Source organism: Tympanuchus pallidicinctus, unplaced genomic scaffold, assembly GCF_026119805.1.
Source record: "Tympanuchus pallidicinctus isolate F22 unplaced genomic scaffold, pur_lepc_1.0 scaffold3, whole genome shotgun sequence".
Classification (NCBI taxonomy): Eukaryota; Metazoa; Chordata; class Aves; order Galliformes; family Phasianidae; genus Tympanuchus; species Tympanuchus pallidicinctus.
The window spans coordinates 11418954-11438821 of record NW_026294747.1 but is presented as its reverse complement, the minus strand read 5'-3'; the positions used below and the strand labels follow the sequence as shown (position 1 = coordinate 11438821).

General features: G+C 35.4%; 1 protein-coding gene across 3 annotated transcripts in view; it reads right to left on the bottom strand.

Moving 5' to 3' along the window:
* The window catches only part of OTOG (otogelin), a 93189-nt gene that overhangs the window by 1677 nt on the left and 71644 nt on the right, over positions 1 to 19868 (bottom strand). For 2 of the 3 annotated variants that reach the window (XM_052695212.1, XM_052695214.1), the window contains 15 exons: positions 19113 to 19333; positions 18061 to 18199; positions 15913 to 16107; positions 15137 to 15349; positions 14159 to 14263; positions 13757 to 13867; positions 12405 to 12506; positions 11847 to 11945; positions 11049 to 11089; positions 9887 to 9962; positions 8767 to 8945; positions 7469 to 7573; positions 6889 to 7008; positions 6032 to 6077; positions 1243 to 1322 (listed from right to left, as the gene is read on the bottom strand). In XM_052695212.1, coding sequence (XP_052551172.1) covers positions 1243 to 1322; positions 6032 to 6077; positions 6889 to 7008; positions 7469 to 7573; positions 8767 to 8945; positions 9887 to 9962; positions 11049 to 11089; positions 11847 to 11945; positions 12405 to 12506; positions 13757 to 13867; positions 14159 to 14263; positions 15137 to 15349; positions 15913 to 16107; positions 18061 to 18199; positions 19113 to 19333 — 1832 coding nt within the window. Of the gene's footprint in view, positions 1 to 1242; positions 1323 to 1896; positions 2104 to 6031; positions 6078 to 6888; positions 7009 to 7468; positions 7574 to 8766; positions 8946 to 9886; positions 9963 to 11048; positions 11090 to 11846; positions 11946 to 12404; positions 12507 to 13756; positions 13868 to 14158; positions 14264 to 15136; positions 15350 to 15912; positions 16108 to 18060; positions 18200 to 19112; positions 19334 to 19868 lie in introns of those variants that run through there. The other variant, XM_052695213.1, reaches the window with a different exon arrangement.

The window sequence follows — 19868 nt, the reverse complement described above, 5'->3', positions numbered from 1 at the left end:
TATAAAGAACATCAACAAAATTAAGCAATTAGGAAATAATATTAGGAGTTCCTAAAAAAAAAAGTCTAAAGAAATTAGGCACCCCAAACCAACAGCAAAGCAATGAAAAAGTAGGTATTTATTTTATCCTCTTATGGAATTCCACTGCAATTGAGTAATAAACAAACACTAAAGCATGTTGCCTAGATATGTCTCAACCTTCATCTCACTGAGCTTAATGATGACTTTCCTGTTGATTTCAGTAACAGCAGGTTTTACCTATAAATACACACAAAGAAACAACTTCAGTTTTGAATTTAAAAGTATTCATAGCAACCGTGGCTTGAGCATGGCACTGAATGCTCCCAGCAACTTCCTACAGTATTAATTTCAGCAATATACTCATGTGGTGTCAATATGCTGGCAGCAGTAAGCAGGAATACAACGAAAAAGCCAACAATCGTCACTGTGTTAAAACAGCAGGACGCCCTGTGACAGAAAAAGACACCAAAACTCGTGATTTTTTCAAGTTCAGTAACCAGGTTTTGCATTGCTTGATGCATTTCTTAACACTGAGACTAAATTTTCTGGCTGTACAACAATTCAGTCTGCAAAATGTGCTCAGTGTCACTTTGGAGGTTACAGCTGTTATGCTATACTCTTCTATTACAGCTTTTTCAGGTGCTCTTGCACATCTCACACAAGACATCTGCACTCTTGTTACTGCTCACATTGCCTTACTGCCCAGCAAGAGGTTGGTGTCTTCCAGCCATAAATCATTCAGTAGACACACAGATAGCGCCTCGTTCTTCCTATATATATCACAATATGCTCATGCTGCTGTCTAAAGATGAACTTCAGGAGCTGAGATTCCTTTCTTTGTTGGCATTTAAGATGGCATTGAAGCACTTTCCTGGGACAGACGGAAAACTAAACACATCTGCAGTAGTTTCAACTGCAGTATATCACTGGCAAGTGTCTGTTATATTAAAGTTAACTGCATCGTACCCTACTAATTGCATTGTAGGGAAAGATGAGAGTTAGGATTTGCACTAAATTAACTTCAGCCTAGAAGTGTTCAAAAGTGGGGGAGACATACTCATTCTTCTTCTTAATTGGGAAGATGATTGCTGATAATATAAGGAAACACAGACTTCCATCTCTGTGATACAGAGAGATGCAGACAGTAGCACCTTGAGATTTTTGTTTCCTTTCACCCTATTTTTCTTATTATCAAAGAAATTTTAATAGTTATTTACTTACTGGTGTGTTACTCCTGCAGTCATTCTTGCGGATAGTCATCCTAACAGTCACCTTTTTACAGAATTTTCCATCTTCCTTACCTGCAAAATGGGCATTGATTGAAAAAAATATGAGCTCAAACTTCTTAACATTTCAGAGATGAGAACATTCCCGAATGTGTTATGGTGTTAAGAGGCAAAGAATATACCCCATACATCTCTACAAAAGTTCTTGTGACATTAGCTGTACTTTGCATTGAAGTCACTGCTTTTAAAACATTCTAGTTCACTCATTAAAATACATCTCCTTGTGTCTCCATTATCTTGTATCTCTGAAAGTTTTATTCTTCATTCAGAATCCTTTTACAGAGTAAGTCTATGCTGTCTTTCACAACATTTTGTAAAACTGATCAATTACTCATGTGAAATGGCTTTTTCAAGATGCATAAACTGCATTTTCTATTAAATAAATCAAACCTTAATAGTAATAACCAAATTCCAGTGATGTAAATAAACTTTAAAATGAACACAACACCAGGATCTGAAAGTAATTAGGGCTCAGCAGAGGGAGCGGATTCTGTATATTTTTTTTTTAATAAGAAAAAGAACATAGATGAATAAATTAAATATTTTATTTACATTTTCATTTGCATTCTGATCACATTTTATCTCACGAAAGTGTTTACAAAGTATGTGATGAAATAACAAAAGATATTAAGAAATGAAATAAAAGCAATTAAACTTGACTTAAGGAGAGAATCCTGGGCATTTTGAAGAAAAGCAACGAAGTTCAGTTTAGAATTCAGTTGTCTGAAATCAGAAAGCACAGTATTTTCTCAAGGTGATCCTCTCTGTGTTGAAGAAATCACATCACACTGAAGATCTGCAAGAAAAACAAATAGTTCATTCCACTATAAAAGCTTCCACTGCAGTTTAACATATTTTACACACATGATGCACTCCCACATCTCTCTACTTAGAAAACTGCATTTTCTTTCAGCTAAGCAAACCAAAGGTGTTAGCTTCAGAAAAGCCAGGGCAATTAAAGACTCATTGGTTTTACCACTGTCTAATACTAAAGTGTGACAGAGTTTTATTGCATCTTCATGCCCAATGTCCAGTTTCCTGCTTTAATCACTGTCAAATCAGGTTAAACTGCTTCCAAAAGAGAAATATTTTTTGTGAATTTTTGGGTTTTTTTTTTTTTTTTTTTTTTTTTTTTCTTTTTTTTCTCTCCACTTTGCAAACAACATAAGGACTTGAGGACCTGCTACTGGTTCTAGGCATAGCATAAGTTTCTAGAATCTGAAAGAAAGGACAGCAATGAACTTTCCTGGGAGGAAATTAACATCTACAATCAGAAATAGCTGCTAGTGGCTCAACTATTATTGAATTATATTTCCTTAGGTAAAAAAAGAAATTGAGAAAAGAAGAAAAAAATACTTTTGAATATAAAAAACTCACCATTGTTTTACGTTTCTCAGTCTTTTTCATGTACTTTCTTCTCTTGCATTACGCATGGTGTGTAGGATGCAGAAATCAGTGAAGCTGTGGCTATGACTTCATCTGGGCTACAGCAAAACTGCATCACATTTCACATAGAAATAAATATATAAAGTATTTCCATGTATGTATTTTAATGTCCAGTGGCTTTTAATGAGCTCTGACTATGGAATGCTCTTCTCTGAAGAGCCTTTCAAAACACGTGAAAATTTTCTTGTATGGGTTGTGTTAATGAATTTCTTTTTCATGTTGAGTTGATTCAACAGCTCTGTCATTTAAAGTGATGTCAATTTAAAGGAGTAATACAGACTTCAATGGAGTATTCCTAGAATCAGGAGCGCAGTTTAATGAAAAATGTGTCACTCAGCAACGTACAAAATTACAGTCAACACTGTTTTTCTTACAGAAATACAGAGAGATGTTTTCGCAAAATAAATGCCAAGCTAACCGCATTCATACCATTTACAACTCTAGAAGTTATCATCCTCTATTAAACACAACAAATAAAATCTCCAGTTTTCATGGAGTAAGCACAGGCTTGCTATTTTCAGTAAGCTCCCCCTACTACAGCAGGGAAAGAAATGAGCTGCTTCTACTAAATATGCCACTGTAGGCAAAGCTATATGAAACAGCATATGCAAAAAAGTTATTTATTCAATTAACTTTAACAAGCAAAGCCATTAGTGTCTATGTTCTACAGCACCATACACATAATGGAATCAGCATAAGTTTTTCAAAGACAGTAATTTACACATGCAGCAAGCTAAAGACTATGCGAGTGCTTACTACCAACAGTATATTGTTGGCTAACAACAATGCACTGCCCACGCAGTGCAAAATGAAAAACAGAACCAAACCACAACGTGAGCCATTCTGAACCATAAGCAGCTCTACTACACTGCAGCTTTTGGTATAACCGGATGACATAAGGCCTGATGCTCCTATCAGGGAGTACATTGTTGGAAATCAACAATGATGCTGTTTGGGTTGATTCTACTAATTTCAGGAAAATGTACCTTTATTACAGCTAGCATAGGCTGTAGGAGTGACTGGGCTAACAGGGAATGGGAGGAGCATTGACACGGAAGAACCTGGTAAGAATATTACACGTTGAACAGCTTATATGTTACAAAGGATTCCCTATCAATATGAAACACTTTGAAGCTATTAGATTTCAACATAGTTGAGAAAGGAATTCAACTTTTAAAAGTCTGTGTACTATTTGCAATGCATAATGTCAAAGCCAGGAACAATTCAAACATACTGCTAAGAATGCTGCATTACATCGTGGCTCTACTATTATTTGTTTAACTGGTTCAAGCCCAGATACCTTAAAAAAAGTTATTTCTGATCTATGTCAGTATAAGTAAGACTATCTAGTATCCCAGATTTAAGTTGCTCTCTGGGACTGCGAGAAAGAAACAGTATTTTTTTTTCTAGCTGTGTTGGTAAAAAAAAACTCTTTGGATTTTTGTGGAACTCTTGAGGCTTACAGAGAGGACTTCATTTTTTAAAATGAAAGCAAACATCACAACGATTTCTAATCATAAAGTATTTCAAAAGAAAATGGTATACTGATAACCCTTCTCATAAAGTGTCTCACACAATAACAATTGACTGATAGCTCTCATGCCAGATTTGTTCTGAGTCAAACTTAACTACATGATTCACCGGCTATGCTATCTATAAACAGCTGTGAAATCAATAACATGAATATACTTGTGAAAGCAAATCTCCAAAGTCAGTGGCTATTTTGAAGTGGCTAATTTTATATTAACCACTAATTTTCTATTCTGCCTACATTAAAAAGTTTAATTTGTCTTAAATAAATAAGAGTGTGGTTATGATCCCTCCTAAATATATTAGTAGTATCTTCTGCCTTGCTGAAAATCAGAATCAGCTTAATAGAGTTTTAGCTGTGTTAATAAGTTTTGTACAGAAATTGTCTGGCTAGTAACGCATTGAACAGTAATGTCAGATAATGTCAAAGAACTGATCTCAAAGAGCCAATCGAGAGTCAGCTAAAGAACTGGGAACAAGCGCTTAAAGCACAGGTCCATTACAATGAAAGATGAATCTTTCATCTTCAATCATGAAGATGTAGTACTATTACCTTACGGTGATTGGGAGCAGAAAAAAAAGCAATCTACAATTTCAAGAAGCTCTGTACCACAGCGCGTAATACGTAATAAATGAAATGAAGAAGTGTGTCCTGACTGACAACATGTACCTCACTGCAGTAACTCTGAATGTCATAGCTGGTAGTCACGATCAAGTCCTACCCCAACCAGTAGGAAATACTTGCACACTTCTCCAACTCTCTCCTACAGTTTATCTCCTATCCTTAGCTCTTAGGTCAGTGTTCTACCCACTTACGCAAATAGAATAAGAATTTTGTACTTTTTAAAAAGATAACGTAATACTGTCCAGTAACACAAATCTCCTTTTACACTGCTTTTAAGGTGGTCAACTTCAAGAATTAGAACGTAATTTCTACAGGTTAGGTGTTGGGCTCATTGACTGCATGAGCCCCAGTTACGTATATTTATGTACCAGGACATGAAGAAAAAGGGTACTTAGGCCATGATTTGTAGTTGAGAATTATGAAATTTAGAAAACATTCTGTAAAGAATTATTTTACTTTTTCCAGAACCCCTTTACTAGCTCTCATAGACATAAAAACAGACCTTGGTATCAGGTAAGGGTGGTTGTTTTTTTTTCTAAGTTATTTTAAAAGACGTTGCTTGAAAGCTTTTGAAATGTGTCTATTAACAGAATCCAAGACTACATGACAATTAATTAAGTATTTACAGTGTTAACTTACAAACAGCATGGATAAATTCTTTTTTTTTTTTTAGCCAGATATGAAGATGTGAGTGTAGCTGAAGCATTTTTTTAAGGCACATTCCAAATTATAGTAGCATTAGAGGCAGTATATTAATAATATATAAATAATAATAAATAAAAAATATATAATAAAAATAAAAATAATAATAAATAAAAAAAATTATTTTTAAGAGTTTTACATGAGAAGAAGAAAGCACTCAAGATACCAAGGTTAGAGACTTGGCTAGCCAGAGTGTGTGTCACTGGAGTAAATCCTTCAGTGCTAAACCACTTTTTTTCTGGTTTAATTGCACTAGCTTAATTAGTGTTCACATAAACGTGATTGAGAAGAGGACATCTTTTGAGATCAGAATCAAGCTTCCAGGCAGTAAGGAATCAAACATATTTCTAAAGTAACAACAGATCAGACAGTCTGGTGAGTCTCAATAAGTGGAAATTTGTGAGCTTCATTAATCACTTACATGTTTTGCAACATCCTTCCAGGAATGGTACAACATAGCCTCCAACCTGATCAAGAAAGATGACAGGGAAAAAAAAAGTCAATTTTTTCAAACATTTGTTCACATATATCTGCATGTCTTCGCTATTAGGAAAGTCTTTATTAGGAAAGCTCTACAAATTTACATTTAATAGAAATTTACAAATTTAATACAAATATATTTTTATAACCTTGCATGGGCAAAAGATTCTCTCTGAAGAACCAATCCATTGTTATCAGTAACAAAGAACTATAACCACCTAGTTATTCTAGGACTGCTCCCTGCTTGTGTACCATGTAGATGTAGAATTCGAGTGAAATGGAGTTGTTCCCTGCATACATTTGCTGGCACTTAGTCCAAAATAATATCACGAATTAAAAGAACTGTTGCTTCCCCTGCAAATCTAGTCCCAAAAGCCTTATGTCTGAATGTTGAAAATTTTAATGATAATGATAATGAGATCTTTCCTGTTCTTCAACGTTCCTTACCACCATAATAAATCGCTACAGATGAAGTCAGTTATAAAGTTATTTAACCCAGAAAATCATCCAAGTTCAGACAGCTGCATGAAAAACTAGTTTGATGTTACAAACCTCCAGGAGAAGTGAAAATACCTTCTGAGAATGCAGCATCTCCAGCTGTGTAAATGGGGAGTCTGGTGGCATGCTATACGTGTACAGTTAGAGTTTTTCATCTTCAAATATCTGGACAAAACTCCAGGCATTGCAAGAACTTACGAATGTCTCCCTTCTTGAGATCAGACAGTCCTTTGTCATTGTTAATCTTTTCATGAAATCATGAATCATAGGTGGAATGTAAGCAACGTATTAAGCACTGACCTTTACACATTCGGTTTCATTAAAGGGTGGGCAGCCAACTGAAGATGCAACCAGAACTGATCCTATTGCTGTGTTTATGCATTCATACCTCATGCAGTTTGAAATCCAAGTAGTACCAGGCTGTTAAAAATGTTAAGACAAAATCTATACTCAGCAACTCAGAAAAAACAGTACTACAAATATTTATTATACAATTCCACTGAGTAAAACTTTGTCTGAAACAAAAGTAATGGAGCAAAATATGATTTGGATGCACCTTAAAGTTCTTTTAAAGTCTATTAGATCATGTAAGGAGATTCTAAAATAGTCAAGCTATTATTCTCCAATAATAAAAATTAATTATATATATAATATATATAATTATAAATAATAATAATTAATAAGTATCAAAATTCCTTAATCCTTGTAGACAGCTATATGATTGACACTCCAAAAAATAATGTTGAGTAAATGCAAAATTATTCCTAGTATTTAGCCAAAAGTATCTCTTCTTTGCACAGTTTATTTGGGAATGTGTGTATAGTATTATCTGTTTTTTTTTTCTTTACTTCTGAATACTTTGAGGGATTTATAAACTTACCTTAAAATTGGAAACTGTGCCATTGTTGAAAGTGTGGAGACATGATATGTTCTTACAGCTACCACAGCAAGTTGTTAAATCCTTTGGAGGTTGATAGACTTGGTTCTGCCAATATAAACAGATTATTCCTTGTATGAAACTACTGAGTAACCTGACATTTTATTAAAGTAATGGGCAGATTTCTTAGGGGTATTTTATTTTAGAGACAGTTTTAAAATAACTTTCAAAGCACACAGTTTGTGCTTGTATGCTCTGTATGTTCAGGAACCTTTTATAAAATATGAAATACCATTGATGCTAACTAAAATGAGAAGAAGATCCAGCTCATAGAATTAACTAGTCTTTCTATAATTTTTAAATGTTAGTCTGACAACTTACATCAACAACCATTGAAATTTTAACTTTTTTACACATTAGATAACAAACAAAAACATAATTTGAAAAGTAATCCATATAATATTCCCATGGTTATGTATCATGGTTTGTAAAAAAACTACCAATTTCCAAATTTAATGTAGCTGTTTTCATCGCATTTAAAATTCTTCTGATTATTCTCTTCTCAGTTCTTACTGACCTAATGGCTGCCATATCTGGCAATTTGTGCCAGCACAACACAGCTAAAGCTGAAGATTCACAGAGGCAGTATGGTATTAGTCCCTTAGTCCACTGCTACTCTGTCTGGGACCCTGCTGAGCATTTGGTCTCTGCAGCAGCTCGTTCAAATGCATGAGATGGTAACAGAGCTTGTCACCTTCTTTATTCTCAGTGAGAATAAATCTGTCCAAACCTTCAAGCCATCTCTCCACAGGGCTAGTGCTCAACTCTCCCTAAATACAATTGCAGTTTTAAGAAAATTAAGATCAAATAAAGCCCTCTTGTCTTTCTAAAGAGGAGCAATAGTATAGTTATTAATGACTTAATTGTATCTGTTCTGTGCTCCAGCCAGGCACCTGGTATTTTATCCATTTATGGTACTTATTATTCATCAAAATGGGTAATTTAGGGAGAGAGTAAATAGAGAGGAGAGAGACCACGTAACAAAACACTTCATGAATTTATGACATTCAACATGCAGAAACAAAGACAGCATAAACAGATTATATTCTGGGAAAACAGTGGAGGGAGAGAGATTTCAGAAAACTTCTATCCAAGATAGGTAGTAAATCACTAGGGGGAGAAGGAGAGGGGTCTCACAGTTACTTTTTCCATCTTGTTCTCATGACTACACTCTACTCAAGAAAAAATAGTAATTAAAAACACCAGTCACAATATACACGTCTAGAATCTGAATTTCTTACAGCTTTGCACTTGACAGCACAGGCTACTGAAGAAGTGTTTATTCTGTAGTACTTAGTGGAAGGATCAATCACATTTGTACAGTAAGAAATATGGCAAATGCCATCTAGACTGTGTTCCACAATTGTCTGTCCAGGCAGCAGCACACCTCTCTCATTACTCAGGCAAACTTTGTCTCTCACTGCAAGAAAAAAAGCACACACAGAAAAAAATAAAAAAAAAAAAACACCAACAAACTCAGTACAATTACCTTGGTATCCAAAACATTAAATAAAAATGCTTCAAAGAGTAAAATAGGCATGGAAAAAGCTACCTCTTCAAGAATTATGGGAGAGATTTTCAAATATAAACTGCTAATAATAATAGCCTAATGTTTCATTACAGTTGCCAAATTACTTCAAACATAATTCCTCATGAATTTAACATTTTATCAGCAGCACCACAAAATTGACAGTGGAGACTTCAACTGGCTTTAATTCTACTTTATGGTAAGAAGAATTGTGCCTGGTAAATGCCTATTTCTCCCCACTGATTATGGAGGGAATAGAGCACAATTAGCTCAGAAGTATGTATCTTTGTTGCAGAAATCTATGCAAAGATAGTCTCAACTGTCAGCCAGCTGCGTGCCCCACAGAATTAGTTTTCTCTGGCACTACTGGGCATGCTCCAAGACGAGCTCTGCATGGCACTGAATACCAGCTCCTTGTTCACATAAAACACGTAAGCGTATCTAACCAGTTCCTGAGTAACCTCAAAATGGGCTAATGGGGCTAATCCTAGACATCAAGTATGGATTTTAGTCTCTTGCTGGAGTTCTCCATCCAGCTCATTAATGCACAGCCTGCTCAGTGAACACCACCCAACATTTCCCAAATTCTGTCTACTATTTCTGTGCACAGACTTTGCTTCAGGAACTAACAGAATCCAAGGATAGGCTATAATCAACCAAGTATTTAGTGAGTGATCCTATTCTCTTGCCCTTTCCTGCTATTTGTGAATTATGTCAGTCAATTCTTTCCTCCTATGTACCATGCGCAAAGCTGAAACATCCAAATTACAACTACTAATTTTATTTTACACTTGAAAGGGTATTTCTTTGAATTAGATTATTTCTGGACTTACCACATTTGTATTTAACACAGTTACATATATTTTCTGAACTGTTCTGAAATTGTTCATCTATCTGAAGTTTCTGTCCCTGTGGATATAAAAGCAGAAAAAAGAGAAGTGGAGTTTGCTCATCTGTATCTTTTTACTTTAGACATCTTTCCTCTGGGATTCAAGTAGCAGTATCTCTTGATGCCCAGTAACTACTTTAGAATTTACTTTGCTCTTCCACAGTGATATTTAATTTAGTAACGAAGAGTAAATACTATATTTGTTATTTTTGTTTTACATCTGAAAAGTAGGAGCCGTTATCGGTGTCAGTACAGGAAACATTTAAGACAAAAAAAAAAAAAGAAATGCAGTAGCTTGTCTTTATACAGAACTCTCCAAGCAATATGGAGTTTATTTTTGCATGGATTGACTTAACAGACACAAGTAGTATTACGCTTGTATGGCTGTACTTTTTACTGGTTTACATAGATGAAAATCAAGACTTTCCTAACACCTTGTAATATCTTGTGCCTAAGCTTCTTCATCTGTAAGATGGAAGTACTAACAACAACATCATTTGCAAAGCCTTTTGAAGTTAACTAACTAGAAACCCTGAAGAAAATCTAAGTACAGTATCCAGAGAGTTTCCAATTAGATTTTTCATTAATTATTCCCTTTGCAGCATTGTTTTCTGGATAAAATATCTGATATTGACTGAGAACCTAACCCAATAATGCTAATAAGCACTTCTGTAGTGCAGAACAAGTCACAGTGGAATACAACTTAAAAAACACTGTGGTGAGTCAATGATTTGAGTACATGCTACAGATAAGCACATATTGACTTGACTATTTGTCACTATGACAAATAGGATTAACAAAACACTGATGCACTGTACGATAACTGAAGAACAAAATTATGTCTTCAAAAGCATGAAAGTAGTTCCATTCCATGAATACTCAGGGGCCACAGGCAATAAAAAGTCTGAAGAAATATCAGTGTCATACAGTCATTTTATTCTGCAGGACATTTAAATCTGGCTTCTTAAAAAGTGATCTAGTTTCTAGTAAAACAATTTCAATAAAAGAGAATGACACAGCATTCCACATTTAACTTTTAACAAAATACTGATTGATTCCATGAGAAAATTATAAAAGAATTCTGACAGGAAAGATAGATTCCATACCAGTTTGCATTGAGGTTTGGGGATCGTTTCACATGAGCATTCTAAAACAAAACACAATTACAGAAACAATGGTTAAAAAAAAATCTATATACCATTTCTTCTAAACAGAGCATCAAAGAAAAAAGAAGCTCCACATTTTTGAGTCATCACTGAAGAAGCTTTGCAGCTATTTGAAATACATAACTTGGGGAGTCCAGAATTATGCCCGGTTGCTAATCCACCATAAAAACGAATTCCAGCTTCTGTGACCACCTTTACCCATTTAGAAAAAATTGCAGTGCTTTATCACCTACAGTCTGTCGGAATATATTGATAAAAATATGATCATTACAGCTTCTTGCTTCCTTGCAGTGTTGACAGTCCTCATAAACAACACAAAGCAATGGAGAATTGTGTCTAGTGCATAATAAACAGTTGTTCTGCCACCCTTGTAAACTGGCAAATTCCTGACCCATAGACACTTCACCCTTTTTTTTGAGCCATAAATAAATTACTAACTGTTAAGAAAATGCCAAAGTAGGAAGTCACCCATTTTGGATGGACAAATTCTACAGTATGCTGTCATCCTCATGAAGCAAGAAAAAAACCAAACCAGGCAGATTCAAGCTCTTCACCATGAGATGATTTACAATCTCACCTGTTCATGAATAAGTCACCCTTATAGAACTGGCTTGTATGCATATCGCATCATCATTGGCTCATGTATTTAATAAAGTCTTAGACTTAAATACAAGTTGCCAAAGCTCTTGTGTTTTATTGTGTTTTATTGTCAACTAAAATGAAAATTAGTCATTTTACCACATGTCCGAAAGGGGCAGCACTTCTCTGGGCTCCATACCTCCACCAAAGACATGCCTAGCATGCATTTGAATTCAGGACAACGATGTATTTCACAAACTAAAATTAAAGAAAAGAAAGTCCAGTAAAAACAAGGATGTCATATTTTGATGAGCAGAAATATGAATCAAGAGAGACTAAATGGTTTATTTAATGAAACCTTTAGAAAACACGTTAGTTGAATAGACTGATGATTGAAATGTGTTAGCCATCAGTAGTGTGGAACACAGCTATCCTAAGCGAATATTCAACACAGCCAAATAAATATTTAATAAAATAAGCCAAAATTAAATATTTCCAGAATTTGGGGTATGAAGTTTGCCTCCATGATACAGATGTTCAGATTATGCTTCAGACACGTGAAGTTTTAAAAGAGTAAGCAGATGATTGCTTGCTCATATGCACAGTGAAGCTGTATCTCTAATCTACCTTTTTTTTTTTTTTTTGCACTGAACATCCACTCTACAAAATTTGCCATGTTCCCTATTACCTAAAATAACAAAATCAAGTCAAACTTACTACACTGGTAGGTAGGGCAACACCTTTCTGTAGTGTTGTCATCCACAATAAGAACTTCTCCTTCTTGACATTTGGGTATTTTATCAGAGCAAGCCCCACATGCTAGAAAAAAAAAAAAAATTAAATCTAAAACACAGGAAGAAATTTTATCACTGCCTAGAAACACACTCCCATTAAGTTCCTCACAGACACATTAAAAAGAGCAGATGTACTGTAAAGTTGTTCCTCCCATACAGAAGATGCTAATTTTCAGTGCAGCTTGCCTTTTCTTTGTCATCTGCTTAAAAAAAAAAAAAAAAGAATATAGTAAACTGTGTCAGATCATAATGAACAGGACTTTCTCTCCATGCTTTTTGTTTTTCTCTCCAATCAAGACCTATTTTCAGGAATGCTTCCTCTGCTACAAATACAGTATCTTTGATCCTCAATTAAAGGCAATTAAAAGTGATCCCGGTTTTATCCTCCCACTTAAACACACGGCAAAATCACAGCAGATATATTCTGTGCAAATACCAGTTCAAAGATTCCTTATATCAAAAAAAGAAACAGAAGGATATTACATGGATAAACAAGAGTCAAAGGTAGAACACTACTGTAACACGTTCAGAGTGCTTCCTAAATACTGCAAATGACAGAAGTTTATTTCAGACTTCTTTTGTTCTCTTTTAAGGTTCAAATTTTGCACACAGAAATGCTAATCAAGATGAATCAGTCTGTGATTGACAGAATTCTATGTTCAAAAACAGAACCCATTCAAGAGAAACATATGGGATATATAATTATAAACTTAATATCATAAAGAAAACAACTACTTGATAGCAAATAGAACTCCTAAACTGATACCAAAAGTGCCATTTTATTACTATATTAAGTTAGTAAGGACCAAATCCCAAGAAAATTGAACAAATTTGCATAATACTTTTATATTGGATATTTACCATCAAGTTAAAATAGGCCATAGATGATACAACAACGGGATACAGAGAGCCAGAGCATATATAATTTCAGTCTTTCTTTAGGGAAAACAATCAAACTACCACAGTCGCATACAATGCATGGTCAGTCTCTCAAAGGCCAAGATCAAAGGCAGATATTTCATTCACGTAGTACATCATTAATCTTCTACTTGACCTAAAAGTACTACTCAGCTACACAAAGCCACTTTTACGACACTTGATGGTAATTGTCATTACCTATGTCCTATAACTTAATGCTCTTTTCTTTAACCACTTTCAAGCCTTACTATGCTGGGAGAGCTCAAGAAAGTTCGAGTAATCTTAACTGCTAAGTTTTAGCAGATATCATCGCATGCATTAAAACTCTTAGAGATTCAACCAGCCAAGATTCCATACCACATATATAGGATATGCAGCATGTACTCTCCACCCGAGCAGCAATAAGTGTTTGATCCTCTTGACAGCTTGGCATGTGCTCCATTGGTTCACATTTTGCTGGATCACATTCTGAAACAAGCACAACAGATTTAATTATTTATGTACATCATTCCCGTTTTGTATTGCTGCATCAGTAAGAAATGAGAGAACTGAAGTACTACAGAACTTTCTGTGACAGAGTGACGCACACATTCTCGCCTGATCCTTGAACACAGGACTCCGTTATGTCTGCACTGAGGCGTGTTCCAACCATGAGTTTTTAGATGAAAGAAAACTTTGTAAGCTGACATTTTAAAAATGGTTTCTATACTAAGTTAATTTTTGCTTATAAGTTGATCTGTTTAGTTTACTGTCACCTACCGCAAACATAGTTGGGACAACAGGATTCTTCATTGTAGTAAGTGACCAGTTTTTCCAAGCCATTACACTCTGGGATTAGGGGTTCACATAGGCTCTGATTACAAACTATTTCATAAAAGGAAAGAAAAAAAACATCTAAATTACTTTATGCATTTATAAATGGAGTAGTGGCAAGCAGTATTTGCAGTCTGATAACACAAATCTCTGAGAAACCACAACAAATTAGCAAAAACCCCTCAGATTATGTTCAGAATTGTCTAGCCTCACTGTCTTAAGGCAAAAATCAAGCTACAGTTGAGTTGTCTTGGAAACTCCACTTAAAAATTGCAATTCCAGTGGAAAATTCATGATAACTATATCAACCCGGATGGCAAAAAGAGTAAAACCCTTTGCAACTTGTTTTCAAGATGAATTTTCTAACCTAATTATGAATAAAAGCTTTTATATCCTTTTTTTACTGCTAAATTTGTAAAGCACATACACAAACATCTGATCTTTTTTTTTCCTAGTCATTACTTACATCACTGATTTGTATTTGGATGTTAAAAGTGTATCACTAGACTGTACTGCTGAGATAAATAAATGCTTACCAAATAATCACAGAGCTATGTAACTCCTTTTAAAATGTGCCCCCTCCTCCTACCTCTCTGATAAATCCCACTAGATTCTGAGTCAGTGATAGAAAGTTTTCACAGTTTTCTTCACAACTTATGAATTCAGATAATTACCATTCACTTCAAAAATAAGGTAACATGACAACAAACCACAGGAAAGATTATCCATGTATTTCAGTGAGCATCATAATCATAGAATAGCTTGGGTTGGATGGGACCTCAAAGATCATGAAGCTCCAACCCCCCTGCCGCATGCACAGCCACCAGCCTCCACATTTAATACCAGACCAGGCTGCCCAGGGCCCCGTCCTTTTGTTGTCTAAGAACAATTGTAATCTAATCGTAACCATTAAAGAATACTCACTACAGGTCTTCTGAGGACAACATGCCTGATCACCAGGAACAAGCAAGACCACTTCTGCAAATCTCTGGCAGTCAAAATTGTGGCTATCGGAACAGTCGTACTCCACTGGAATAATAGTCTCAGTGTCAACACATTTTTCCATGCAGCATCCACTCAAAGACGTTTTCCAGATGTCACCTATTGCATGAGGTGCTCCTGAGCTGTCTGTACAAGCTAGACAATGAGGACAACAGAAAATTGAAGTAATTCCTTTTTATTTCCAAAGCTATTATTAATTACAGGGCTTTGTGCAATTTTATTTATAATAAATGGCATCTTTAAGATTTGTGTTAAGTATTTGTCCACAATATGGTGTCTTCAAGTAGAATTGTAATGAGAATAAATAAAAATGACCACAAAAAGAACAAAAGACATAAATAATTCAAACCATATAATTAACCGTTACAAAGCTTCTGATTGCCACTTAATATCAGTAGTTGGATTCCTTGGCAAAAGAGGGCTAGAACTGACATACTTCCAATAATGGAGTGCATAAGCCAAAAACAACCATTTTGAAGAGCATCTTCCAGCTCAGAAAAGTAAGCAAAATGCTATGTCAGAAGGACACTTAATGCTTTCTCAATTGTAAAGCCAATATTTACTAAAACTCCTGAATCCTCAACTGAATAACATATGCAAAACCTTCACAACATCAGGCCACGTATGAATTTATTAATTGTGAAGAATCTGACCCCCAGCTCGTAGATAATAAAGAGGAAAATCACATCAAAACATACCACATTTTTCTTCAGGAATACAGACAGCAGTGTGAGCTCGGTGAAGGATGGTCCCTCCAGCACAGACACAACCTTCTGTCAACACCAAGCAGGTGTCTGAGTCCAAAGCAGCAACCTCGTTATTCTGACAACTCTCTGCAACCTCACAGGCAGCTATACATGCCTGATAGGAGAAGTTTTCAGAGCAGGCAAAGGCTAGAAAGGAAAAAAATCACTCATCTGAAGATGTAATCACATGAACCATGTACTACCTAAAGGAAGACACTGTTGTCTCCTTGTCAACTCGTGATGTTTGCCAACTCAGTAGGATCTGCCAACCTGAAACACTGACACAGACCTTCTACATGAATTCAAACATAATAATATTCTGCAAGCACTTTTTCTTAGACTTTGATCTACCTCAGATTGGTAATACAGTGTTTTTAAACATTCAAAGTACTTTGCAGCAAAGACAAGCGATTGCTAAAGGACGAAGCCTAGTCTATGACTAAAAAAGGTAAATGTAAAGTCCAGTTCAGCATTGTTTTACCTTGAATAATAAAAAATGGGATAAATTCACGATTATATTTAGCAGACATCCACATATATTACTCTCATGGATGAAGATTGTTATTTTAAAGTGAACCAACAGAATTAAATGGAAAATGCATTATAATTTTAATGTAAATTCTTTGGTATCAAATGGGTATATGTCAGAATAAGTTTTTGAGAATTTACTATGATACTTCATTGGTTCAAAATAGTGTTTAAATGCCAATTGTATACAAGCTACATAAATATGACTAAAAGAAAATGACTACAAATGCCAACAATATGGTTCTATGAACAGCCAATAGGATCCTTATCTATGTAAATCACCCAGTAATCCAACCTGGAATGATGGCAAATGAGGTGATGTTCAGTTCACACAGGAGACTACCTGCTCAACTGTAAACAACGTTCCAGTTTATATATTAAAGTGGAGGTCAATTCTGTTCAGTTCCTCCCTGCTATAAATGACAGTAATGCCCCACAGGAAATACTTAGCACAGCCCTGTAAAAATAGAAAAGCTTGGGCTTTTGAAAATCACTCTATAGCACATCAATGCACAGTAATCACAAAATCCAGATGTGACTTCATGGTTCTTCCTTTGTAGGCACCACCAGAGGTCACTGTGGTATAAAATATAGAGTATGTGTCCCCTCACAGTGGGCGCAGTACTTAACTGTATATACAGATACATTTTGTAAGGTATCTTTTTAAAATGGTGTTTGCTAGTAAAAACCACAAAAACTGAAGAGGTGATGAGGCTGGTTTGTTGTTGTTTTTTGTTTGTTTGTTTGGTTTTAAATCTGACCATTTTTAAGCTTTAGACTGCATGACTACTGGTTCAACTTGCAGCTCATTATGACACGTTCACATGGAGCCTGTATGCAGATATTCACCTGAAACCACTTTTACCAACACAGTTCTTATGCACAATCAATTGTGTGATCTGGTGATCACAGCTGACCAACAGGTCTTTCCTTTTCTGATACTGAAACTGCAGACCTCTCTGGGTTATCATTGCATACAACTTTTCCCAGAGAATCACTGACAACTACAGATTCCATTTGGCCTTTGGGAAATAGATTCTCATGGGATCCACAAGCTCTTAGTGTTTTACTCCCTACTTTCTGTTTCATTACAAAGGTTCCCAATTACTACAATGCTTTCTCCAGTCAAGATGCAGCATTCTGGAGCAGCATCAAGCAGACTCAAAGTGCCAGCTCAAAATACTAGTGAAGTTTCTGTGGCTTCCTCCTTTCCAAAATCAATTCTCTTGTGTTTTGGCTTTATTAATGAATAGAGACTAGGATAAATGAACACTGCATGGAAGAGGATTCAATTTCCACAATTAAATACATTGCAAGCCAGAGAGTGGCCCATGAGCAAGTCACTTCAGCTTAACTTTTTCATCTGTGAAGTGGGCATAATGAGCATGATTCCTTCTACGTGCTACTTTGAATTATATGATAAAAGCTGCTGAATTTATAATCTCAGTAATAACTTCCAAAGCATCTGAGAACCCAGGGAACACAGATAGTTTCAATTTACACTAACTCTTATTACTAGGTAGGTTTTGTCTCAGAATACAGTAGAGTTACACAAACATGCGGAATACTTACGGCAGTAATCGTTGCTCCTCCATTCTATACAGATATTAAATTTGTTGCACATTGCCACATAGGCAGCTAGTGAGACACATGGGTTTTGAATGTACTCAGTATCTTGAACCCAGATATCACAGAATATCTCAGGTGGAACCTAAAAAGGAAAAAAATGAAAAACATATTTTCATAGAGACTCTGGTATGTAGCAAAAAAAAATTGTAAATATCAGCTACAAACAGCAAAGTAAAAAGTTCTTGGCTGACAGTAAAAAAAAAAATAAAATTGCTAGCCTTTATTGGTCTACAAAGAGAGTCTACTGCTATTTAAAAGCAAGGCTTCCTGAGCATGAGGAAAAAAAAAGACATCCTTATATTCTTCTGTTTCACGTATTATAAATGCCAAAGGAACAGCTTATAGAAATTTTCCAACAGAAGACATAATTACACACTGAACTTTGTTCTTCCTTGCTTTTGTCTGTTTTTGGCCTCCTGTTCATCAAACTCACCAATATACAAAAGTTGAAATGATAAACATTCTTGAATGAGCACAAATAAATATTTTCTCTTTACACTTTGGGTTTTTTTTTTTGCTTTAACTTTGCTGTAAAGGATCTGCTCTACCCTCTCATCACTCTAAGCTGGATCTCCTACTCTCTACAGCCTTTGAGAATTCAGGCCCTTACATTATCTAATGTGATTTGGAATTGGTTAAATTACTGAATGTTTAAGTAAGAAGTAAATACTAAAATTACTTCATCTTACTTCGCTGCACATCCTGTTGGTCCAAGTGAATTTTCTGGGACTGATTTATAAATTAGATGCTATTAGCAAAACTAATAGAGATTTATTAGGAATTCTGAAATTGTCAGCTGCTTACTGCAACTCTCCTACCAAGCTGCTGCACTCTTCAATTCTTTTTATCTTGCAACTGTAGATAGAGAAAAGTATGTATCTCTTTCCACAGATGTGGTTACATGTAGTTCCGCATTAATTAAATTATCAAGAGTACAAAAGTATATCAGAACTGCATCTCTCCCAAAATGTAAGCTTCCAAAATAGTTAACATACATAAGGATGACAGCTGCTGAAGGTCTGGTTCAACACCAGTCTTAAGCACTCTGAGCAGTCCATGACTGAACAATTAGCTTCCTGATGTCTGTCTTCTCCAACATACTTTAATGTGTCTGGCACTTGCCAGCTGTCTATAAATGTTGATGAAGCATCACTTTTGCTTAACACTGTCCTGTTGGGTAGCATCAGGTCATTTTCCAAGCTTCCATCACAAAAACCTATGTATGAACAGAAGAAAAAGCTGGTTAACGCCACACATGTTTATTCTGAAGTACATTTGAAATACCTCATTCAAAAAGTAAACTCCTTTAAGAAACTTACAGTAAGTAAGGAACTTTAAAAAAATGTACAGTCTCATAAAACACAACAGATGTGGAAAGTCTAGTAGGATCAAAATACACAAACTGCACACAAATGACACAAAGTGAAAGTGAAGATGCACCTGTGAATTGCACATGCATGAAACAAGATCTATCACACCAGAGAGGTTCAGAGATCCCAGCAATGACACACAGCCTTCACCACGCAGTTGCACGAGCACAAAAAATACATATGTTTAAAAAAAAAATAAAAAGATAAAAGAAGGTTACAGAGCACAACCATGTATAGCGACAAATGAAAAATGTTATCAGAAAAGGCAATTCTTGTTAAATTCCAATTAAGATTGACAAAAAAGCTGCCTATCTGAAACTGCAGTTCAAAAATTTAATACTCTCTTCTACTTACGCTTCTGGGCAGCGTTGTGCATAAGAG